Here is a 26,085-nt window from a genome sequence, read left to right on the forward strand (position 1 = left end):
TAGGCCTCCCGGGAGAAAGACACAATGAAACAATGAAAGCACCCCCATGGAGCAAAGGAGGTAGCTATTTTTATCCAACCCACCTCTTCCACTTTCTCTCCCAAACCGAGCATGAAATGACCGCAATCTTAAATGCACCAGATTTATTCCATTTCAGCAGGCGGCAGATGATTGTGATTCCTCCGACGCAGATAATGACTGACTTTCTCCTCCGCTGTTTTTGATTGACGCCGGTTTGTCGGGATTAAATCCTTCTAACTAATCGGGAGTTTCAAATTGATTTTGCCCTTCCATTGTCTATTTATGAGAAACCGTCAGCGGCTTTGGCCTGCAGGTGAAAACTGAGGGGCTGAAAAAGAGACCGGTTCACTGTGAGATTCATAGAGGCCTCTCAGACAGCGTCCCGGCCCCGCATCCCGCCTCTCATCGGTATTCCTCTTTGATCTGATAATGAGGCTGAGCAAGGATGTAAAGAGTAGATTTTAAACAAATGCTAAGATATTCAAGGAGATTCTACTCCAGCCTACTGTATGCAGTTAGGTGTTCAGCACCTACAATTTGCAGTGCACGCTTTTTCCTTTAAGTAATTAGGGACAGCGGGGACACGCGTTATTATTCACTTAGAAGTAATTGATGTCCTTTGCTGTGGTAAGGCATCTAAATTTGTCCAACTATTGAACCCAACTTGGCAAACACTGCAGGAGATGTATACAGAGTGCACATTTGTGCGTGTGGTTTTATGTTTGAAGTGGTGGCAGTGAGGTGACAAGAGAAGAAGCAAACAAGTAAGCCCCTGCAGAGTAATCTAGACTCAAAAATACTCCGAGGGTGGGGGAGGATAGAGCAACTCTGTGCCCTTTCCCAAGGTGAACCGTGGCATGTGGAGGATCTTGCTTCTGGATGAAAAACAACGAAAAAGCTCGAAGAGACTCTTCAAACAACATGCCTGTGCTTTTCACAGCATGATACCAAAGCAATCAAGGTAACTGCTGTTGCTTCACATCCAAAACCTGCAGACCTTGTAGTTCATTTTGTGTTCATAGAATAAAGGAATATGACTCTAACGCAAGCTCAACAAGGATGTCAAGGGCAAGAAATCATTAATTGTAGGAGTTGTACCTTGCTGCTGGGCCAAGGTTTGGCTGTGAGGGCCATTATGCGGCGAATGGTTTACAGGCGGACGGTAATGCTGCTGCTGCTGGCTGGAGCAGTGAGGATGCTGGGTGGATGAGCAGTAGCATGTGGATATCTGCAGAAGCACAAAACACATTCAAACATCAAAAGCATTTGATCAAATGGAATTGACCGATGCACACTTGCTGAGCTACCTGCTGGACCGGCTGATGAATGAAAGTGTGTTGCTGGTTCAGACTGGACCCAGGACAAGCTGCATAACCAGTCATGCTGCTGGGGTAGCTATGGTGGGGTCCTGGAGTTGGAAGCGGTACAGGCTGGCCTTGGAGCATCCCTGGGTGCCCCCCTGTGGGTCCGGCGACCATGTAGTTTGAAACTTGCTGGTGTGCTCCATGTAACACTACAGGGGCGGGATGGTGGTACACTGCTGTATAATGGCGGGGGTCTGCGGCCGGCGCTCCACCGTTGCTGGGGGACTGCTGTGCCAGAGTCATGTGACTGAATTGGGTGTTGAGCATTTCAGGCTGGAGAAGAGATTTCAAATCAGTTGCACGTCCACAGTAACAATAAGCTGGGATAACTGACTAATGCAACATAAAAAGGTCAATTAAAGACTTTAATTCAAGCCAAGCGCTAAAGCAAGAAGGGTCAAATTGTTTTGGCTGTAGTTTGAATATTAGACAGACAAAAGGAGCCAAAAAGTGGATTTCATCAATCCATACCAATACCACACAACAACTTAAAGTCTCTTCCGACATGTTGTTGTAAAAATAATGTTTTCCGTCATGTATTATTCAACACTAACATCTGGTGATGAATTAAATATTAATGGAGATTTCGACAGGCATAATTAGTTGCGGAAGCCACAGAGTTAACTAAAACCAGGTCACAAATCAGGCCATCCGTTTTCCCAATTTACTTTCCACTTACAGTGATCCTCAAAAATGTTCAGTGACTTACAATATTAAACATGTATGGCCAAAAATGACTGATTTGTAATCGGCAGAGAAAGATATTAATGAAGTTACGTACCACAGTGTATTGTTGGTTAGCTGGTGGGAACTGAGGAGGAAGATGGTAAGAGACTGTTGGGTTATACACAGGCTCTGAAGATGGCTGGAATGGATGACACATAGTCTGAGGAGACAAGGAAAGAAGAAAACAATTGAGATGAGGAGAAAGGATGCCATACTCTAATGTCTCGAGCACTTGGCTAAGCCCTGCCGACCATCAAGCACTCCATTGTAAAATGACAAATGGAGTTCACGACCATAGTAGCAGACTATGAAACAACTAATGCATTTTTTAAATAAAGTGAAACATTTCCCAGGTGTCCAAATACCACTGATGAAGAATTGCAGGACATGACAGCAAGACATCACTTTAACAAAAAGCTCAGTGAATATGTTTTGAGGGGGCTGTCCTATCTCATGAAAATGAGCCTCTACTATTACTGCCTGCAGCTTAACTTGTCAAATTCAGAAGGGCTTGGATATTTAATTTCAAATTTGAAGTGTGGACAGTCTCTTTAAAGACACACCTACTTGTATAAAGGGAATTAAAGTGGAAGTAGAGTTAAAAAAAACGTCTTTACAATAGTATAAACTATTGGGGCAGCATAAAACAAAGAGTATTCTGATTAATCTTGCGTATGTGGAATATGACTCCCTGTGCAATTGTGATGTTATTTTCAGTGGACAGCAAGAATGATAAAATAAGCACCACCAGAGATGGATAAAAAAATGGGTGGATTAAGCAGTCTCCTTATGATGGTGGAGGGGCTTCCCTTGGAAGAGCTGATGAAGTGGCTGGGGTTAGAGACGTCTGAGCTTTTATACTAAGGCTGCTGCCCCAACAACCTTGGGACATTGAACAAAAAAAACTAAAAACTAAAATAAAATGTATCTATTTTTGCTGACCTGGGAGTGGAGGGCATTGATGTGCTGTTGCTGACTTGCAGCAGAGGTTGGCTGCTGTAGCACCTTTCCTTGGTGGGGGCCCCTGCCGGCAGGAGCTGCGACACTGGCCGGACTATAAGCTACAGCAGTGCTATTAGAATGAATGATTGGTTTTCCTGCCGTGAGAAATTCAAAAGAGAAAACAAACGGGTGAAAGAACCCACATGAGCTTGTATGATGCAAAGTAAACACACTGGAAAAAAGAAAAAAAAAACATTGCGCCAGTAACAGTCAAAGAGTTTAGTGAGGAGTTGCATTGATGGACATTTCTGAGGCGAGTCAAACCTATGCAGATAGTTTGAATCAACGAAGAGAAGGTGTGACGTCGAAAAAAGAAAGGTTGATTTTTAAATAAATGCTTCCGCTGCCATTGGTTGTTGGTGTTTTAATGATACGTGTGTCTAGTTATTTAAAACTGAATTTAAAATTCCAGACTCCTGGGTACCATTTTGTGACATTGCACAGGAAGGATACATCACAGCAAGTAAGCCAATTTGATTTATTGATTCCTTGAGCCAAGCCAAGTCACGGTGAATGGCCCTACCCACCAGACCCTAGGGCTGGTACAGGATTGGGTCTAGCTTGCAAGGGCTACACTTATATCAGCGAGCAAACTTGAGCTGCAAAAATCAACCAATAAAAATTCATAATTAAAGATGTTGTCAACTCATTTTATTATTGATTCGCTGTGTTGCACAATTATAGCCCCAGTCACCCTGTGCTGTCCTCACAGTGTGCCAAGTGAGCACACTGTTTCTTGGCCTCTTAAGGGCAGTGTGTTGTATGCATGCAGATTAGTTGCCATTTAATTGCTTTAATAGCAGTTAAATAACTATTTTTCACGGAATAGGGACGTCGACAGAGTTATAATTTCATGAAAATTAGCCCTTGAAAAAAAGTCAGCGCTTTTGAATTATGGTTCAACAAAATTATTTGGAGAAAAAAAAAAAACCTCACAAAACAGTTCTGAACAAAAATGATGTCGCGCCTAGAATTGGACATAATTGGACATAATAACATGTTGAACCAACGTGTGCCCTCTAATTAGCATCACAGTTGTTTTCTTCCAACTTGTAATGAGTCAGTTGGTCTGTTTCAATGCTAGTTATTTGCACAACTCTCGAACGGCAGCGATTTTAGAGAATTTTGACCGATTTTTCAAGACCCACAGAATATCGTGGTCTGTTTATTTTTACATCAATACATATTTGTTTCTACCATTTTTCACTCCCTCGTAATCTGCAGGAGAATATAGATTAATTGGGCAATGTATTTAAAAGATCATAATGAAAAAAAAAACTTTTTCCCAGTCGATCCGTAAATATATTGTTTTAAAAATTGCATTGTTCCCAGAATGCATTGCTTATCTTACCAATAATAGTTGAACATGTTATAATTTATATTTTTGAAAACGATTGAACAAATTTCAATATTTAACCACTATATACTGCACAATAAATGAGCATAGATACCTGTGTGCGGATTCACCAGAATGCTGCCAGGTGGTATCCCCGAAGCCTCCAGTGACATCACATAATAATTTGTTGCATCGGCAGAAGGCGTAGGCTGTAACGGGACACTCTTGATCATGTCAGGAAATGCTGAGCCTTTGGTGTCTGCAGCTTGGTGGATTAAAGGCGTGCCAGAGATTTTGGGCCGTAACGAGACTGACACGGTGAAAGGACGGTGGGGATGGGAGATCGAACTGGATGAAGAACCAATGCTACTGCATGATTCTGAACCTGGAATGACCAAACAAAGAGAATTTCATACATATTTCATCTTTATTATCCAAGCAGCAGCATGACGTGAGAATTAACTGTCAATGGGGGTGATAAAGAATAGATGGTGATAATTAAGCAGTGGAGCTTATTCACAGCTTAATAACAGCAGCGGTTGGATGGACTCTTGAGGGACGCGTTGAAGAAGGAATTGGTAGTTCTGCACCATCTGTGCTTGATTTGTCCCTGTGTAATTACAAAATGCTGAGCAAAATAGAAACGATGCAGCTTCAGATCGGCCATTGGCAGTCTGTGAGGTTGAACGTGGACTAGCTTGCACTGGATTTTTATCTAAATTTTTGCATCTTCCAACTGGGTATTGAAACAGTAGACAGTAACATTTAGATTTGACTTAAAATATACAGGGAAAAAAAAAAGAAGTTGTGTTTTAAATACAATTTTGAAGATGAGCGCATATGTCCTTCAAACAATTACTCTATATGAAGATATAAGGATAAGGATATTATTTACGAGGCAGGAAATTGTTTCCTTGACTAAAAATAAGGATTAGGTTCATAAACTCCACTTTATTGAATTTATTGAACTTTTTTATGGGTACCTATTTTATGTAGAGATCGCATGCGTATTTGTGCATGGGACAGTTGTTTGAGGGCAGAAAGAGAGAGTGAAAATGAGATATCTGCTTGACTAACCCCTTTGTGTTAAATCCTCATACATCTTGTGGGGTAGAATTTCTGTCTCCAAAGTATAAGATGCAGCTAAAAAAGGATTTCCCATTTATCGCCGTTTAGTGAAATCAATTTTCCTCTTGCTAATCAATGAAGCAATATTGATTCATTTGTTATGATTTCTTCAAAGAGGTTGAAGCTATTTGAAGAACAATGGCTTGTGCGTCTTCTTTCTTGCCTGTTTTGGAAAGCCTCCCGGTGCTCTTGCTGCTGGCGGTGCTATCTCCTCGTGCCAGGCCGGGGGAGATGCTGCTGAAGCTGCTGGCCTTGGTGATGGCAGGCCGTGGGACGAGGCGGTTAGAGCTGTCCGAGCTGTCAGTGCTGCTCCAGGGTCGGGGTTCGCCGTTTCGTAGCAGCGTCTCTGTCTCAGAGCTGCTCTGCCAGCTGGCGCCTGACGGTCCGGCCCATGACCTGGTCAGAGTTAGTCATTCTTTCAGTCAGCATTAAGAATCATGTACACACATCTGATCATGTAGATTTTCAAATCTCCTTGGGTCGTCAAGAATAATGTTGGTACCAAGACTCGGTGTTCGAAATAAAGAATTCCTTTTTTATTTTGTTTTCGATTTCATTGCAATGACGTCTTGTGGGGGGGGGGTGCTTACCTAAAAATTTGCCGCCTGTGCTGGGTACGTGTACATGTGTCTTCATTCTGAGCACTAAGAGGGAGGGGTAGGAAAAATTAGTAGCAGAACGCTGACAAATGATCTGCACCAATCAAGAGCAACGGCTGCTCTTACAATAAAAGCACAATTCGGCACACTTCAAAATAGAAATGGGCTTCATCCTCATTAGAGATGAGTTGTATTTACATATTAAAGGATGCACTCACTGACTGTGAAAATTATTCTCGTGAGACTCGACAAGCAAAGACATTGATAACTATCATCATGTATATTATGCATCTTACCTTTGATCCAATATGAAGTGATCACCCTATGAGTGAAAATTAAATTAGATCATTGATCATCGTATTAATTAGCTTGTTAATGTCTTAAATGTAGCATTTACATGTGGTGTCATTGGTTGCAGATCTTTTAAAAATATCAAATCAATTCCATTCCTGGAAGATTCTCATCTCTAAACACTTCAACCAACACTATAATTGCTGGTAAAAATGAGTTGAATTTGCACACGAATAGATTTGTGTTAGATTTGTGCAGCATGGGCCCCCTCCCCCATCCCGCCCACACAAGAAGAACTCACATCATGTGCAAATATCCTTTCTCTGGCTCGCTGGTACTCCTCCTCTCGCTCCTCCATCGATTTGCTTTTCTTGTCTGCTTTCAAACGCATCCGAATCTGGCAAGGACACAGCAAACGCACGTACGCACACCCACCCACCCCCACACACGCACACACACCCACACACGGCTTTTTAGCAGCTCTACCGGGGATGCCAGATTGTCCCACTCGTACCGACATATCAGAAATAAAAGTGACAGCTTGGTGGTGGCAGCAGGGTTGGGACACCTACCGTGCTGTCGTCACGATCAAAGCTGGAGTTGTCTCGTTTAAGAATGTAGCGTTTCTGGAAATCGTCTGCCCTGTCATCCTTGATGTGCTCAGAGAATTTCTGATCGGGGCTGTCAGTGGGGAATTTTTAACGGTTAAGGAGGCGCGCTTCGTTTCAGGCAGATGTTGACAGCAACATATGTTAATCAACTTGAGGGCAAAAAAAAAAAAGCCCCGCATGTTGGCGACATGTGTAACAATTTGCAGACAGATGCTTACATTCTTGTGTTGGTAGTTTTGTTGATCACAACTGACTTTCCAGTGAGGTCCACATTGTGGTCCATGCCAAAGTAGGCAGCCACACGGTGTAACAACATCCTGTGGTAGGACGTCATGGGTGGGAACGTTCTCTTTTGACTTCTAAAAGGAGACAGAGAGGAGTGGGTCAAAAGTAGAGCTCATCTCTTACATCAATTTAGATAAAACAGAAATCCCAGCACAAATGTACAAGCATCACTGAACTCCTTTCAAAATGATGCAAAAACAATTTGATTCATTCTCACAATTAGTAAGCACCATCAAGGATTAGAAAGTGAAATTGGAGCCAAACACTTGAAGAGGGATGAAATTTAATAAAACCAGAAACAGGACTCACTCATTATTGCTGATGAAATCCAAGATGTCTTGCTCAAGCTTCAGCAGCATAATTCGGTCCCTAAGAAAATAATACAAAGACTTTCCATATAACGTGCTTTCGGGGTGAACGCAATTCCCAAATTCAGAACCCCAAAGTCCGCGTAAAATTGAGTGTACTTACCTGGGGTTGCTCTTTAACGTGTTCACTAAAAACTGATGAAGATCTATTCCTGTTGAATCAGTGTAGTCTTGACTGGAATCTAATAAATAAAAAAAAAAGATTACAAGTCCTGTGAGAACTTCTTCGTAAAAGCCAATAAAAATGGAGGTGGGCAGAGGAAGGGAGAGGAGAGGGGGGGAAAAAAAAAAATAAATTTTTTTTTTTTAAAATTAAAATCGATATTGTTTTCCAATTTCCATATTATTATTTTTTTAAATTGAATTTCAATTGTGCAACTGTATCAGCAAGGGTTCAAAAGACAAAAACCCACTCAGCAAACAATAGTGTGGTGGTGGTGACCGAGAAAGCGTCTGGGACTTATAATTGGGGCCTTGCCTCATCAGTGGTATTCCCGCCACCAAAGGGTGGCAACTTTATCCTTGTGGGAATCCGTGTAATTGCTTTACACTTTTCAGCCCACCGCAATTAACTGAATCACACTCATTATCTGCCCATCACAAGATATAATTGAAAATAGAGAAGCACTTTTGGACAAACGGGAGTGTAACTTGGGCCTATCCACACAGGCACAAAACAAGAAAATATGAAGTGCGTTGGTTGTGAAATGGTCGTGAGCGATCTGCACCGAGCAAAGCCCTCACTGGAGGCTGTTTCTATTTTCTCACCTCTGCACAGCATTTTCCTCTGCGTTCTGTCAGCTTTGTTCACCTTGTCGCAGACGACTTCCTTCTGAGCCTGGTTTTGTGCGGCTCCGTCATCCTTTTCCAACATCCGAAGGAGGATTTCATCCTTAAGTGGGCAAAAACAAAGAAGGAACTGTTGTCATTCTATATTAACGAGGTGTTGATTTAGTCACTGAATCTTCAAGCGGAGCACACAAAAAGCCTGATTGCTTGCTATTGACATTTTTGGGGAGGAGGGTCAATAGCAAACAAGCGTAATAATAATTTTAGAAGGTAAATTAAGCTTTCAATTTTCCTTTCATCTTACCAGAAGTTCAAGGTTAATTCAAGTGCATCATGCACAATAAAGGCAAATGTTGAAAACACTTCAAAAAGCCTCATGGTTCATCATCCAAACATTTTTCCTTGACGGTAACGATGCATCTGCATCCATGAATTTCAATGACGATAGCAATTAATCATCGAGATTAGCTTGTTTTTATTAAACCATCTGAATAATACATGAATTCCATCCCCAAGTTCAACAACACAGCACATTTAATTACTTAAAATTCAAGAGTGGGAAGAGTTAGCAGTAATTCCTCTCTGGCAGGAGAAGTTCTAGCGCCAACTGCTGCAATCTGACTGCAAGCTTGCGGAGGGTGGTTTTTTTTTTGTTTTGGTTTTGTTTGCTTCCTTTGTGGAAATGAATAAAAGGCTGCCTTGGTTAACCCAAGCAGAGCTCTTTGTCTACACAGACCTGTAGAGTAATGGTAGAACCTGATTTGCTTTTCAAGCACTTCTACATGTCTTCAATGGCTTCCAAGTGGCAACAATTCATGCGAGTGAGTGGCCACATAACAAAAACTGATCCCTCAATCTGAAGATAAGAGAATGCAATGCTTCAATTTCAGATGGTGTAAAATCTGTAAAATGTAATGAGCTAATGAGAGCTGCTTACAAGCAAATTCCCAAGTGGGATTTTGAAACGACGTCGACATGTCAGGTTTGAATGCCGCTTGAGCGACTGCACGTTCCTGTCAAAGTAACAATAATGAGAAAAATTCTGGCAAGAAGCAGTGGCGGTTGTTGCCTAATGCCACCCTCTGTATCGCATGGAATCCGCCTGGTTGATGTGCAGCTCTTGTGAATTGCCTCATTTGTTTACTGACACCCATTTGCTTCACAAAAAAAAATGGGAAAACAGCAGGAAAATGATGGCCCTCTCAATGTGTAATGAACATGCTGTCAATCTAAAACAAAAATTCAAAGGCTCTTGACTGTAACGCATTTGATTTGAATTGACAGCCAGTCAGGGCAGATTTTTTTTTTTTTTTGTTCTTCCAGATTTGGACAGTCTATGGATTTGTACAGCCTTTTGTTAACACGTGCAATTTGACAGTGAGGGAGTGACAGTGATGTCTAATAGGAACAATGGTCAACTTCATCATCAGGAGCTACAGTTTCACATGCTTGGATGAAAAAGAACATTTTGCTTTAAGGGTGCTTCTTATATCTCATGGGACTCTAATGTTGAATTAATATGTCGATTTAAAGCTGATAAGATTGACCTTATTCGAGTATTGAAAGACTCGCACAGTTGAGCTCAAACATGCAGCAATTCAAATTTGGCTCAGCAAAAAGTCATATACAGTGCATACTTCATATTGCAGATGACCTCATTTTGGATGTGTGGGAATTTTGTCATCAAGACATGTGCCAAGCTTTATTAGATTCGTCCTCGGCTCATCTCTCCACAAGCGGTGGAAACCAGCTGAGCAGTTTTTCAACATAATTCTGCCAACCCACAAACTGCAATAACACCATAGCCTAATTTGGTGGATGAATTAAAAATTATTCAAGTACTAGTTTAATAGTGTATGTGTAAAAATTCTCCATAATCCATTCTTACATACGTTCTTTTTCTGATTATGAATGAAATATTAAATATGTAAATAGTGTTTTGTCCAAAATGACAACTTCTGCTTTTAAAAATATGCATTGCCACACACTTTATTAAAAAAAAATAAAAAAAAAGCCACCCCTCTGGTAATAAAAGAATAACCCAAGTGGTCACAGAAATAACTGAACAAAGTGATCAATAAAAACGTAATGAATACTCCAATGAAAATTAGACATTGCTTTTGAATTGTGGTTCAACCGAATTATTAAAAAAAAGCAAAGCAACCAAAGAAATGGAACAAGTCTTTTGTTGCACAACGTTTTGATGCAACGTCTGCACCTATCAGTAGGCATTTTGGCCCAAACTGCTACAGTAGTCTCAGGTAGTAGGGTGCTTTCTACAGATGGCATTTTTCATCTCCAAGCGCAGATGTTCAATAAGATTTAGCTTTAGCTCTGAGCTATCCCTGAGGTTTTTTTCTTTTTTATCTGTGTGTTTTGGGTCATTGTCCTGCTGGAAGAGCTCTGACCTGCAACTGAGATCAAGCTTTCTGACACTGGGCAGTATATTTCACCCTAGAATATCATGATCGCCTCGAGATCTTATTTTACCCTTCACAGATCTAAGACACCCTATGCCGGATACAGAAATACAGCACCAGAACATACAAGAGCCTTCTTCATGTTTCACAGTAGAGAGAATGTTTGTGCTGTTCTCAACAGCACCTTTGTTGTCTCCCATGAGGTCCACTTTACCTCAAACAACAAAGGATGTTGCAATCTGATAGTGATGTACATTGACCTTGGAGTTAACCTTTAATTTCTTTGAGGGATGTTCTGGACTCTTTTGTTACCATTCACATGATCCCGCTCTTCTATTTGTCATCACTTTTCTTCTTGCGATCGCATCAAAATGTCTGAATAATGTGTGTAGTCCATGGAACACCAGCATTTTGGAAATGGTCTTTACCTGATTTTGTTTCATCACCTTTCTTTTTTTTGCTTCTTCTGGTCCATGTTTAGTGTGTTACGCACTATATTATTAAACAGCACAGTGACTACTTGTCACCCTTGAAACAGCGTCAATTTTTTTTAAAAATAATTCTGTTTAACCACAATACCAATTTTCACTGGCTCATTTTCATGAAATTACAACGGTAATGGCTCCGCCTAACTAATGTTTTGCTTCATTCCCTATTGTACTAGCGCTCCCCTCCAGGGTAGCTTGCCAAAAACAGCCCCGCTCAGAGGCATCTCTACCAATAACTGCGGCGGGGGAAATATCAGGAGTATTCAATTAGGGCACTACATAGCAGTCGGTAGGTGATGTGCGGAAATTGCAATTTCCTCAACATGATTGATGGCGGTAATACAAGACGTCGTGGGAGTGCAGGCAATGAGAGAGCGCGGTGGGAATAACATTGCCCTCTGGTTATGGGGCACGGTGCTGACTGGCTAAATCGTAGGACGAACACACCTGTGTGTGTGCGTGTGTGTGTGTGTGTGTGTGCAGGCGCATAAATATATCATTAGCAGAGCAGAGTGGCATTTAATGGAGTTTAAGTTTGATCTGGTGGTGTGGGCGGGGTTGAGGGGGGGGCTGGGGACTCTTTGTTTGGATCCTGTAAAATAGTTGAATTAACAAATGATGGTTTTGCTTGCCGTTTGTGTTTTGATGATGTGATGCTTTCGCCAGGCTGCAATGGTCAGGGTATTCCATCATAGCTGTCAGAGGAAGGGCGCTAATAGTTCGCTAGAGGTCCTCCATCTCAATTTTAATGAGCCGAATTGAAGAACTCAACCCCGGTCAGCACTTCCAATAGAGCTACCGTATGCGTGTCCAGCTGATGGGATGACGAATGGATTCAAAGAGGTATTAGATACGCTCAGGGAGTTTTTACCTGAGGTGAAGCTGAAGGCTCAAGAATTGGACAAGGAAAGGACTCCTCACATATTGCCAGGCTCCGAACAAGCTTTAGCCTGGTCTTAGGCTGTCGAGGGGGGGGGGGGGGGGGGGGGGGAGCAGACAGTTAAAACCATACACACAGATAATTAGCAGCCAAAGACACCCACAAGCGAGCAGAGCAAAAACAGGTTGCAAGCAGATTTGTCTTCATTGCTAGTGACTGAGATTTTTTTTTTTTTGTTGCTTTATTTTGTTTGTAAAACCGTCAAGCGACTGAGATTTATAATGATAACATTTACTCGATAATTTGATCAAAATTGAAGTCATCATCCCATAGACCGATGCTTCCGTTAACTATCCCTGGAGAGGCATGACAGCAAAGCAGCAAACAACCAACCACAGTCTCCACTGACGCTTCACAACACAAATTGCAAATAGGCCATCGACACAGATGAGATTTGACAATATTCCTGTCGGTAAACACAGGTGCAGCTTCAAATGTATTCCAAGGAAACGATTCACATGCTTCACTTCAAAACGTGCGAGTCAAGTGATCCATACCTTCAAGTACTTCACGGGCTGCACCGTGTAAGCAGGTGTTTAGTTGGAGGGAAGTTATGTGGAGGAAGAATACAGGAAGTTAAAATCATTACAAAAACGAATGAACTTTGGAAATTAAGATCTTAAAGATCTTAGATTAAACTTGGATGGGCAACAATTTGGGCTTCTGTCACTCTACAAGAAATCTGCAGAAAAAGGACGACATAACCCTGCATATCCAAAACACCGTAAAAGAGGAAAAAAAAATTTTTAAGTGGAAGATTCTGAATTTATTTGGAACCTGTATTTTATTTTTTTGCAGAGCATCTTCTTTTGTCACTGTCCAACAACAACAACAACAACCATGTCGAGTTCGTTTTCCGCCAACAACGGCTTTAAATGAATTTGCCAGCGCTCACGCTATTCATTCAGACAAGTCATTGGAAAAATGAACATGTTATGAAGGTTGTGAAAAGACAGTGAAAATCATTTCCAAGACATAACTCTTACATAATGTGCTCTTCTGTGACAATCACTCGAGTTGAATTCCTTTCGGCCATCATGTGAATCAGACTCAGGAGTGGGAGGGAGATGGGGGGGGGGGGGGTCTGACAGTAAAAGTTAAGGTTCAGTGCTTCTCCTTTTGAAGCACTAGAGCACGGCACTAATACATGTTCGAAAGTTTCATCGTGCGCCGAGGACACAAGGTGGCGAAGGTAGCAGGTGACCTAGCAGGAGTCGTCCCAGTATAAATTGTACCGATGCCCTGTACTGCGCCTGCTAATCCCAGCATGAATATCCGTCCTTCTTGTCTGTCCTCTAAAAATCAAGAGGACAACCACCAAGCAAGCCCTTTCTCTCACTGAGCTTGAGGGCCTTTAAGTTGCATACAAATTGAAATGGGACGCTGCCTGTGACCTACAGCACCCCTTTCTATATCAGGTAATACGGAAAGGGAGGGGCGGTGGGGGTAAGGTGAGAGAGGGCTGCGACTGCGTGTGCACTGCTACACCAGCTAATTGAGCAGCATGGGGCCAGTAGGGAATGAACAATACCAGCAGGAGATAAAGGAATGGAAATGGGAAAGAGGGAAAGGGCTGAAGTCAGCAAAAGTAGGGCGGCCACCAACAGAGGATGGAGCTGCAGAGCTGGAGGCAGATGGTGGCAAAGTCACACAGTACTGCACACATGCATACGCACGCCCGTGCACACGCAATCCCCACTCTACATTTATTTTTGCCTCCATCACAATTTGTCTCCACCATTTGAAATTCCAAATTTTAGGGGACAGAATTAACTATCACATTGAGACCACAGAATAGTTTTTTCCAATTTGAATAATTTACCATACATTTGATAATAATTTCAGGACGAGTATATAAAAAAAAAAGAACGAGTATAGAATCAAATGTTCGATCATACAGTATAGTTCGCATTTTGTACAGGAAGTAGGCATCTAAGTAGATGAACAATTTGTTATGGATCTAAAATGGAGGGCAGGGGGGGGGGGGGGGCGCTTTAAATGTAGAAAATATGTTGGTTAGAGTAAAATGGCTCTGAATAACACGAATGTGACGTCGTCATCTGTCCCTTGTACCCACCACCTGCTATTCAGTGATCACTTGCCTACGGCTGTAGAGCAATTTTTTATTATTTTTTTAATTGTGAGGTGATGCTAATAGGTTGCTGTAAGGGAAAAAGCAACAAAAAACCCCTGCCTGCTTTCTCATTTGGGATTGAGACATTAGTTATATTTATTATTTTATTAATCTTTTTCTCTATGTATTTATCTATTTATTTCTTCATTTTGCATCAGTTTTGACGCTGGAAAATTGCAAGAATGACTCTGATTCATCAGAATCTGACCAAGAAAATGCCTTGTTGAATTGAGGAAATGGCCGGGACAACTATCAACGAGCTGCGTCACGGCTCTCCTCCGGCTAAGAAAAAAACACGTTAATATAACTTTTGACTCGCTACGCCTCACGTCAGCCAATCAGCTTCGGGAATGTGTCATGTGGCAAAGACAAAACAATGATCATCGTCGCCGTCCGCGCTCAACCCGAGCCGTACATTGTACTTCTACTCTATGCAGCTGTATTAACACATGCGCAAAAATCTCAATTCTTTTACATCATTGAATTTTTTACAAAGGAGATGCAGTAATTATTTTCCCTAATTCAATTACTTTTTTGGAAAGGTAACTAGTATCTAATTATATTTAGAATTTTTAAATAATTTGCCCAACACTGTTCATACTGGAAGAAAAGAAAAAATGGTGAGAAATTGAAGCAGCACTGATTCTCTTTAATTGAATTCAATTGAAGCCCTGTGAGTCACAATGGGGCAAATTGCGAGATTGCCTCCGCAATTCACAGCCGGACAATACTTCCTTCATTGATTTCGATATTCACTGTGGTCAGCAGAAAAATAGAGCCAAGCCCCCGTGTTACTATTCCAGTCGGGAATAATGACATTTTTCACAATATATTGTTTTGTGACCTGAAACACCAACTTGGGAATCACCCAAACGTCGCAGGTGCCAGTACGTGTATATCCCCTTCGGCAGTTTGTGTGTTGGACATTGTTTGTTACAGAGTCACATGCAGAGAAAAGTGGGGAAAATATTCCCTATAAAATGCATTCGACCCACTCAGTTTGCTGGGCTGCCGTCCAAAGCTTACTTTTCCATTTAGCTTTTCAGATGTGGCTTGAGCACACCTCCTATCATGCTGTGTTATTAAGACAATCTAGAAGAAGCAACTACTACTCATTTACCTTGGCTTCCATTGTGGTGACGTTGCCAGCATTTTCAGACTGGGTGGCATCATCTTTTGAAAATACCTCGGCGTTGGCAGTTTCGGGCACCTTCGTTGTTTTGAAGTCTACTTTATCAGACATTCTCATGGCAAAGTCTTACTGGCAATGTTGGCAAAGTATGAGAACCTGAAAGAAATGTGCGAAGAAAAGATGCAAACTGTGAGGCACAGCCGTTTTCTTCTTTTGGGGAAAAAGCAAAACATTTGAAGTTGGTTTAGCTGTTCTCAACATATTATTCATGAAAACCAAAATATATTTAAATTAAAAATCAACAGAATGCAAACTTTGCTAGGGCTAAACAAATCATCAAACTCAAATCAAAATTATGGAGTCAAACATCATTTTCAAATTGCAAACGCTGTAATTAAAAAAAAAATAATGCTTCATTCGGGTCATTGGGTAGGCTTTAATTTTTTTTATCCAGATCTATATTTTAGTTACTTCTATGCTGTCGGAATACGTTTTGCGCTTAAGAAATAGGGCTGCACAAAATATCAAAAAAATATTGCATTGGCCCATGCAATATGGATATCGCAAAAACATGCAATGCAAGTTTATATTTAGATGAGGTCATAAAAAAATGACATTTCTTGAGGTGCAGTGGAGCTTTCAAGGTGGGGCTTTGAGGAAGGTCAACCAATGTGTTGAGGAGTGATCACGACCATTTTCTTATCTGATGGCAGTGCAGCTATGCATGTAACTGACTGTTTATGCTAAAAGCACTAAAAAAAGTGACAGTCAATTCGTCCACGTCAAAGTCATTGACTTGTAGCTCGCTCCCACAGTGTTTTTCCAGAGCGCAAATGCTGTGCTAGGCCGAGAGGCACGCAAAAACACAGCTGGCATCTCATCGCAGAGTTCGTTGCGGAATTTCAATGACCTGTCAGTTGTTTGACAAAAGCATCGCTTGCTGCTACTTTACATTATTTTTACATTCTGAGGGAAAACAGCTTAATACTCTAGAGTGTTGCACATTCCTTTGAATATTTAGTGTCTTTTACTGACATTTTGATGGGTGAAATCTCTCGAGTTGCCCTGTTCAAAGATTTGCATTACTGGACAGATATTTTCGAGAGCCAGTAAATCAGTATTCTGTCCCTCTCAGCATCATTCATTCCACTAGACACATTTTGCCTTGGGATAGGAATGCCAGCATTTTTGGGGGTTTCTGACTTTAATATATTTTCATGTTGATGCGTCGTTTCCTAGAATGAGAATGACTTCAGTATGCCAGTTTTGTTTTATGAATCATCACATCATCCTTGGTTTTCCATTATGGAAACATTCTTGAATTTGATTGGCGGAAAAAAAAAATCATTGGATTCTCTTGTAGGTGATAGCAAAAGAAAAAAAATTCTATTAATTCACATCAAACAAAAGACATACTTGCGTAGCCAGCGGTGAAGGTCGCGGCAAAGGATGAGCGGTCGGGGGGGGAAGTCAACAAGGCCTACCGATCCTGCCGGAGATTTCTTGTCCATGCCTGCTTCAATCGCTCCGCATGGCAACCGGGGGCCCCGACACCCTCATGACCCCTGGTGACCTGGCACGGAGAAAGGCACTTGAGTTAGCGCTGTGGTGTGTTACAGGTCAAGGGTTACGATTGGCAGCAGTTGACAGTAGATTCAGGAGATTTTAGTGAGCACCATAGCGGTGAGTGTGTATTTTGGGTCCCATTCGTGCCTGTGCGCCATCAATAATGAATGAATGTGGAGATGGGAATGCAGCTAAGGCAACAGCAACATTAGCTATTCAGAAAGAAGCAAGGAAAGAGCATTTCTGTGCTGAGAAAGCCTTTGGCATTTGGTGGCACACGCTTATCAAAACGCCTGCCGTGTGTACGCTGAGAAAGGATGATGTCTAAAAGAACGCAGACCAAACCAAAATGACTGACAATACCACTGAAAAAAAAAAAAACAAAGTTTGTCGTACTGTAAAACGCTTTAATATCAAATTTGTATTTCTTTTTCTCACGTAACACCTTTCCAATTGACTAATGTCCCCGAATGCTCATGTTAAATGGCTGCAACTGTTCAGTTCTCAAAAGAGGCAGATATACGTCAAACGCAAGACATTTCTCATTGCCTCCCAAAATATCTTTTACTTGATCTAATCTCTATTGCGCTGAATGGGTGTGGCGTGGTGCCGAGGCTGGCGTCCAACAGTGCCAAGGGCTGGCTGCTGCTTATAATACGGTCTTTTGTTTCACCCTCCCCCCTTCCAGAGCCCCCCAAAAGGTCAAGTGGCATCCCTGCTAACTCTATAATCTTCCTTCACATGATGCCATCGCCGTCAGCAGTGTGAGGCGATAATGGGTGGCAACTGAGAATGAAAATGGTTTACGCTTTACCAGTCAAGTGGTAAAATTGCAAACTGCTATTATTTTTCTTTCAATTTTGAATTTCATTCCTGTTTAGCTTCTCTGAGGAGTAATTCAGGTCTTGGGTTGTCCCATAAAGTGTGCGCCACTACAGCGAAATAAAAAAAATGATCCAAACGCTCGGGCGAAAAGATGAAAACACAAAGAAGATGGCAAAATGCAAATGTTACAGAGGGAGGAGGAAATATGGCAAAAAGCGGCCCCGCAAAATGTTTTCGTGAGGAGAAGTTTTTATATGACTGGAAAATTAATTCAAGATACTTATTGTGTATAGAGAGAATGAAAGTAAAGACACCGCAGGGGGACATTGAGGACAGCCTTTAAAATCGTGTCAAGTAAATTGTAAATTTTTGTTCCTGCCATTTGTGATTTCTAATGTGATTATACGCAGTCACTGCAGTGTGTTAGTAAATTGAAACACACACACACACACACACACACACACACACACACACACACACACACACACACACACACACACACACACACACACACACACACACACACACACACACACACACACACACACACACACACACACACACACACACACGCACACACACACACACATTAATCAGTCGCAGTTTTGGTTGACATTTCAATATATTCCAAAGCGTTCTAATCTTGCGATGAATTTTAGACATTATAATGTGATGGAAAATACCGTGTCATCTACAGTGGCAGCAACATGTTACAAGGCCCATTGATACACTCATTTACACAAAACACAGCTTTTGTTATTCAAGAGAAGGTGTTCTGAGAAACTACAGCTGTTACTGAAAATTAGACATGACACACGTACGGTAAATGCTGCTATAACATCAATGCAACTCAGCCAGGCTGTGGTCGCTCCAGGAGGGCGGACATATTACAGCCGCAGCGGAAGATACCGTTACCGCCTCAAACGTGAACAAACGGTGCCCGTTTTGATTGGTATCCCACAGCTTACATGCCGCATTGAAATTGCATTTCATTTTTGAGATTCATCCATTCGTGCATCCTCGGGGCAACGTGCCGTCACTGACGGGGAGTGGTTCGCTGATATTAAAATCACAATAGGGCACAACAATCCTAAAGTGGGTCCCTCCGGCGTCGTTCAGAATCACCTCGCCAATTCACGACACATAAAATGGCCATCATAGCAACCTCACACATAGCAGATTTGTATGAGACGAGACAAATTATAAGAGTTCAGAGCTAATTTCAGGTTCATAGCAATCAAATCTATACATAATCAAAGACATATACGGATCATATCGTTTTTTTTGGACTGAACTCTTGATGCAGCCATGTCATTTTTTTTCCCTCCTATTAAAAAAAAAAATTGTTAAAAGAGATTACCAGAACAATTTCATAAGGGTGGCCGAGTTAATCACACTCCTCTTAGCGGACAACACTCACAGACAATTATGGAGACGGCAGGCTAATGAAAAATTTCTGAGGAACATAAGAGGCGACAAGTGATGACACGCGCGGGAGCTCGGTGGTGCAGGTGCGGATGGATGTCGTGACATCGAGACAGTTATTTCCCTTCCGCTTCACATGAGCACACACCTAAATCTCTGACAAATTCAGACTTTTCCCTTCAACACCTCCACTAGGTTCCGCGTGGGTTGAAGCAATTGCCTGGGCTAAAAGCAGCTCGAGTGGAGCAGAAGAACCCTCAATTCCATTCTCCAAGTTCAACTCTGCCTTCGGTTCAAATGTAGGGAGAGGGTGATGACGAGTCAAATACCGAGGAAAATAAATTGATGAGGGTGGGGGGAAAAAATGACATTTGTTAAATGATAAATTTATTTCAACAAAGGTGGGGGGAACATAAGCAAGAGAGCTGTGACTGTCCACAAAAGAAACAAAAGCACCAACACAAAGAGGACTATGCACTGTGGTGAAAACTTGACATCAGCTTTCCATTTTATTTTATTTTTTTAAACCGGCAAAAAGATCCCACAAAAGAGACATTTTCTTTCTAAGAAAGAAATCAAACACAACCAATTAGCCACATATTGTGGCGGTACAATTAAACGATTTGCACACGGCATGCCAAAAAGCCACTTTCTATTTGGCACAGCACACACAACCCGGCTAATGAAATAAAACACCCAATAAACAGCTAATTAGATACTAATGCGGCTATACACTCACGGCACGGCAACAAAATAGATTTTTGTGTTTCGCTCAGCTGAGTAACTAATCTACCATTTCCTAGCTATTTCTCCTAATTGCAAAGCCAGGAAAGCATTGACAGGGGAGCTGGAAAGCCATTAGTGTAAAGCCAATGAGATGATGGCACTTTCATCCCCTGCTTCCCTTAATTTCAGGGCAAGGAAGCCCGTGTCATCCGAAGGAACTGCCAGCAAACGGACGGTTAAATTAACTGCAAAAGCATGAACGAGCCCCTAATTGCGTGCCGTGCGCTGCCTCCGGGTCGCATATGGTGATGCGAGCTCACGACGCTGCGGTAGAGGCGCAGGCAGCCAGCATTAATAAATTACATTTGCAGCAGAGCATGTAGATAATCCATTACCGGTCCCAGAGGTGAACTTCTTGGGAATATCAATCTGGGCAATTAAAGGAGACACAATAAAAGTGAGAACACCCACATGCAAGTCTTGCAGTTTTACTCAACGCTACCTGATGAGAACAACCCAAGTTCAAGCCTTAGCCATTAAAAGTCCATTTGCTCAAAGGACAAATCAAATCTCTTACTGGCTCATCTCAGGTGCCGTGAAAACCCGAGCCCGGGCAACTCTTTGAGGAGATTGGCGGCACTAACTGAGCAACACGGTCTTGATGTAACGTTGCAAATCTCACACAAACAAGCCCAAGGGAACGATTGCACACTTGCTCGGCGACCTACAGCACAGCCATTACAAAACCCCCAAAAATATAGACATCTTTTTCTGAGTTTGATTTCCATCTGAATTAATTAACCGAGCCTAAAGTCATTAAGGACAAACTCTTCGATCAAATCAACACAACTAATGAATTGCATTAAATGACAAGAGGAAAATAACAAGGAAAAAAAAAAAAAAAAAGAAGTACGTTGGCAAAAAGGATCAATTGAAGAAGACAATATTGAGAGACGGGAAGCTTGCAGGACCTACCTGCCCTCCATCCTCAAAGCAACTCAGCTCTTTAGCTTCCATTGTGTACAGGAGGCAATATTTTTTTGCTGGCTGAAGAGACTGGAGTCGCCTCCCAGCTCGCACCTCCAGCAGCTGCCGGCCGGCTGCCTCCTGCACACTCACGCAAAAGAGTGAGCGTGAGATGGGGAGAAGGGGCTCTAAAAGAAGAGGGTGAAGGGGGAGTGGGTGTCACAAAGAGGGAGGGGAGGATGCTGCGCAAGCACAAGTCTACCTGCCACAACCCATCAAGCCAGCCAGCCTTGGAGACGGCGCCAAATCAACAGCTGGCTCCCGTGTGATGTCAGAGCCCAAACAGCCAGTCGCAGCAGCCGAGGCCGGCCGGCGCTACGGAGGGCTGTATGAACCAAAGTCGGCGCCTAAATGGGTCTCTTCATTAGCTACTCTGCTCTTCGGATAGAGGCGGGGGGGGGGCGGAGAAGGAGGAAAGGGCATACAGGGACATGGAACAGAATGAGATGGAAGGAGGGAGGAAGGAAGGCGGCATCGACAGAGAGCGAGAGCGCAAAAGGGGAAGGGGAGGGGGAGCATGGAGGCAAACCTACATCGAAGGGGAGAAGGAAGTTGGCAAAGCACAGAGGAGAAGAGGAGAGCGGACGGTAACGAAACGACTGCGGCCTGCTAGGTGCTCAAACACCAGGTGGAGAGTCGATGGGGAGGCGCTGGCCGCTGAGAGGCCGAGCTGTTCACTGGGCGAGTGTCCCAATAAAGCTGGCACCCCGCTTCTCACACAAGTCCACCAGGCTACAGCTAATCCTACTTGACTCAGAGAACCTGAAATACCGCCCAGAGCACAGACTGAAAGAAGCCCTGTACGAAAGCAATCTACTTGAAGCAAATTACAAGCTTAATGGATCTGCTGGAAACAATTTTCTGCCTGTACATAATGAGAGCAGAGCACTGACCACCTCCATTTCATCTAAATGTGCCTTTAATCACTTTGGAGTATTTGATTGGGAAAATAATTAGAGATCATGGCATGCCTAGAAGTGCTAATTTCATTAAAATATCTAATATTGTGAGAAGATGGGTAGGTCAAGGGTTAAGTCATCCTCACACGCATCACTCACTAAGATGTGCACTGCGCAACAGCCAGTGTCTAGACTGCCATTTTGTGATTGTTTCTGAACGTTTCTCAGACATTCAATAGAAAACACAGTGGGCGGTGAAGTTCCCACTGTCACTTAGCAACTAGCATCAGGCTGTGACAACCATTCCTTCCGTAGAGACTTTGGCAACAAATGTATTATTGTGCTTCTTTTATCCTATGAAAAGGTCACTGATTAAACAGAAACAATTTATGGATTGACAGTTGAATTATTTAAGAGCCTGCTGGACCAAATAACACAGGAAAGGAAGATTTCCCCTTGGAAGGTGATTAATTATTTAGCCAGCGAGCCACATCTTTTTTTTTTGAGAGAAAGACACAATATCCTCAACCTCAATATTGAACATCAGCTTCAAATCAACCCTTGATCTGTGCAGGTAATCAACCCTTGATCTGTGCAGGTAATCTACCCTTGATTCTGTGCAGGTAACAGTGAATTAAGGCATAAGCACTCAATGATTGATAATACATACTGTATTTTATCATTTCCTAGCCGGGATGACGGACGAAACATGTCGTAGGAGGTAATATTTAATGCCCATGTTTTTTTTTTACTGTGGAATAAAAAAATAAATAAAAAAAAGTATCTGCCAATCTCTCTGCACCAGGCTATAGTGCTTGCTTCATGAAAATGACGCCACTGTATTGGAATGCTCAGTCATCCATGCAGTAACTTTAATCTGTGTACATTTCGATCATGAGGCAATAATTGCCTATGTTGATGCATCAAAATGACCGGGCCACTGATTAGACAAGCCCGGTGATTTATTCGCAATTTTACGTGACAAGCAAATCAAAATGAATGTTTTGCCACATTAGACACATGTCATGCTGACGACAATAAATAGTAAACTTCTCTAATTGTATTCATATTCCCCACGTTGAACGCTAAACGTGCAATATGGGGAAAACACATTTGAAGAACTGCAATTTCAGCAGGAATATTTACGATGCTATTTTGCTTGTATAGTTTTGCTTAAGCAAAACACGACGCACATGCAGCTTTACAACCACTTACTAAGCATCAGAACAAACGGGAAATTAAAATGGCTAGCAATAAACGTGTTGGCAATGCATGCAAATCTTGCAACACAAACAGGCCGAAAAGTTACTTAGATCAGCGGTGGTGACTTGCAGGAACAGGTACATACGGGCAGATACCGTGATTGCTTAGCTTGCATATTTCAATTAGCTTTTCGGCCCATGCTCTCTACAGTAAAATAACAAGACGCGATCAGAATTGACGTCGATTCGGGGCTAAGGTGTCTGACAGTGTTTAGAGCTAACACCGGCCGGGCCAGCTGGGAGCTGTCACACACTCGCGAGACTGCTGTTTGCAGCTGCTAGCTACAAAGTGCGACACGTCTCGCTTCCATAAGGAAACTAAGCAACATTACTTCTGTGAAGGGTATCGAGTGTTCCCTTACCGATTGACTTCACAAATGGTATGCAGCCGTTGACGTGCACAAGCGTTCGGGCAACAGCCTCGAGTTGTTATGAGTGACGACGTGAGGTAACAGACACAAGCAAGCTGATCGAAAGCGGTGGCTCCTCGGCTACTTACACTCGACGTGAGGGCGTTGGAAAATATGTCACGGCTTGCCGTCATCCGGTGTTAGTGTGTGCATTCATAGTCATTTTTGCTCCAAACGTCCTTGATAATATACGTTTAAATGATTGCTGGTGTTATGGTTGGATCCATGAGTGTCTTTTGTGTGTGTGGCTGCAGTGAATTACTTGTAATAGAAAGTTGATTGACTTGTTAACGTGATGCTGAGGGTCGTAAGGGACATAAACCGAGTGCGCCTCCATATTTTGCCGGGATCTTTGCTTCCCATGATACAGTTCAATCTGCTCTTTCTAAAACAAGTTTGTTTTTTTACGTTCTACTTTCATATATGGTAGGTGCAAACGCATATGCTTACGCAAATCAAGGTGACGATGGCGATCTTACCTAGTTATACTGACCAAACTATGACGTATGTCATGCGATCAGTTGCACATCGTGCGATGATTAAACGCTATGGTGCATTTGGCCTGTCGGGGTGGAGATTAAATGTACATTATTTAATGCATACTGCACAATTGTGCTGGACTGAAGTTGTCATTTGATTGAGTTGGATTGTGAATGTCTAAGTATACAGATACTCACGCACTCACGCTCGCACGCACGCACGCACGCACGTAATTCCATTAGGATGTTTTACAAATTATTGGCCAATTTAAATCCATTGACCAATGTGACAAAATTGAGGTTTCTTAGTAATAACTGATGACTTTGGAGGTATGAGGATTCTGTCCGATGCCAGTAATATGTCCTATGAGCCTAATAAATTGATAAGAAAGCAATTGTTATGCACCCGTTTCTAAAAAAAAAAAAAGTAAACCGAATTTGCCTGCTTGTGACTTCTTTTGAGGCGTAGCATTGTCTTTATTGTAATTTTGAGTGATTTCAAGAGTTTACAGGTCAATGTTTGTGTTTCCATCTTAAATTCAGATCCAAGCCACTGGTGAGGACATAATGCCTGTGGATGATAGTGGCCCGCCTCAGCCCTCTCACTGTGACACAAGATGGTCACAGCAGATGTCAGGCCTCCCTCACAAGCTCCTGCAGCGCTTGATGCCTTTCCAACGGGAAGGAGTGCATTTTGCCCTATCTAAGAATGGAAGGTAAAGCAGCACCCTCAGTGAGATCATCCCAGTTCTGTTATTTGTTGAAAATATACTGTAAATCTGGGCAATCTTTTATCTCATTTGACCACTATCACATGCACAGCTATGCACACAAGCCTGATGTGATGTGCAAATATGGAAAAAGAGGCTATGAGCATATGCAGCTGGCACAAGATATTCATATCATTATTCACTTGAATTTATTTATGAATGTGAATGTCTCACGGGTGTTTTATTTTCAATGTAAGTGTATCAACAATAGGGTCTTCTGCAAACAAGCGTTTATGACACTCTTTGAGCCAGGATGTAAACAACATTGCATATTATAATGGCTTATAATGTACTATATTTTATTAGTTTTACTACCAGATACTTTGAACAGTATATTTCCTCTGAATAATCCTTTACTTTATCTTAAATAACATTTATAAAAGGACTAAAGACCCACCTTTTAACTCTGGCCCAAATATTTGCCATTGTTTTATTGCTTTTATATTTTTACTAGTCTCTTGTTTTAAAGTCTTGCTTGCACTCTAGTATTTTGAGATTTGGTGCCAAATACAAAGTGCATTATAAATTAAATTTATTATTATGATAATTATCATTATTATTAATATTATATATTTGTTTTTCTCATCTTAAATTGGTACAAATAATTCATATATTTACTGATATGAAACATTTAGATTGTGATACACTTTTCAGTCATATCCTCCAGCCCTGTTTGGAAGGTAATTTAGTCAAGGTGGAATTTATTTTAACTGTCTCCCAAAGGAAGTTTCTTAGCTTCTCTCAAGTATCGGAATTCGGCAGCATAAGTATACCAGGATCTGACTGTAGTCCAACTTATCCAGTTGATGCATGCTCGAGTTCTCAGGGAGGTCAACACTGGGGCAGCCAATCTGAGTAGCTTCGCTGTGATGCGGTGGCCCTATTGATTCAGGAACACGAAAAGGCGTTGCTTATGTGCACAGGCAGCTCAGAAGTCAATTGACTTTTGTTGCATTACATGAACAGGGCTGTCAAATCGCATTAGTGTAACGGGGAGAACTGTTCGGTTTCTGTGTCGTCTGAAAGACAAGCAGAAGTGATTTTGCCATGTCTGTGGCAAAGC

General features: G+C 42.0%; 2 protein-coding genes across 15 annotated transcripts in view; one reads left to right on the forward strand and one right to left on the reverse strand.

Moving 5' to 3' along the window:
* Nucleotides 1-23,873, reverse strand: part of LOC147062556 (R3H domain-containing protein 1-like) — a 32,790-nt gene extending 8,917 nt beyond the window's left edge. For all 6 annotated transcript variants that reach the window (XR_015065525.1, XR_015065526.1, XR_015065527.1 and 3 more), the window contains exons 1-18: nt 23,726-23,873; nt 17,051-17,207; nt 15,623-15,790; nt 12,300-12,389; nt 8,500-8,623; nt 7,835-7,913; nt 7,673-7,732; nt 7,297-7,437; nt 7,040-7,148; nt 6,769-6,864; nt 6,473-6,498; nt 6,168-6,221; nt 5,741-5,973; nt 4,565-4,834; nt 3,054-3,208; nt 2,167-2,271; nt 1,329-1,658; nt 1,120-1,249 (exon numbers count right to left, since the gene is read on the reverse strand). Coding sequence is in view for 3 of the 6 variants with exons in the window: in XM_085906058.1 (XP_085762184.1) it covers nt 1,120-1,249; nt 1,329-1,658; nt 2,167-2,271; nt 3,054-3,208; nt 4,565-4,834; nt 5,741-5,973; nt 6,168-6,221; nt 6,473-6,498; nt 6,769-6,864; nt 7,040-7,148; nt 7,297-7,437; nt 7,673-7,732; nt 7,835-7,913; nt 8,500-8,623; nt 12,300-12,389; nt 15,623-15,751 (2,131 nt within the window). In the remaining 3 variants the exon portion in view is untranslated. The remainder of the gene's footprint in view (nt 1-1,119; nt 1,250-1,328; nt 1,659-2,166; nt 2,272-3,053; nt 3,209-4,564; nt 4,835-5,740; nt 5,974-6,167; nt 6,222-6,472; nt 6,499-6,768; nt 6,865-7,039; nt 7,149-7,296; nt 7,438-7,672; nt 7,733-7,834; nt 7,914-8,499; nt 8,624-12,299; nt 12,390-15,622; nt 15,791-17,050; nt 17,208-23,725) is intronic.
* Nucleotides 23,408-26,085, forward strand: part of zranb3 (zinc finger, RAN-binding domain containing 3) — a 57,308-nt gene continuing 54,630 nt past the window's right edge. For 2 of the 9 annotated variants that reach the window (XM_085905965.1, XM_085906034.1), the window contains exon 1: nt 24,796-24,968. In XM_085905965.1, the coding sequence (XP_085762091.1) occupies nt 24,820-24,968 (149 nt within the window). In that variant the 5' untranslated portion in view covers nt 24,796-24,819. Of the gene's footprint in view, nt 23,442-23,512; nt 23,917-24,034; nt 24,200-24,414; nt 24,435-24,795; nt 24,969-26,085 lie in introns of those variants that run through there. The other 7 variants (XM_085906007.1, XM_085905999.1, XM_085905993.1 and 4 more) reach the window with 7 other exon arrangements.

Source organism: Syngnathus leptorhynchus, chromosome 1, assembly GCF_054491065.1.
Source record: "Syngnathus leptorhynchus isolate UIUO chromosome 1, UIUO_Slep, whole genome shotgun sequence".
In the NCBI taxonomy this organism is placed as follows: Eukaryota; Metazoa; Chordata; class Actinopteri; order Syngnathiformes; family Syngnathidae; genus Syngnathus; species Syngnathus leptorhynchus.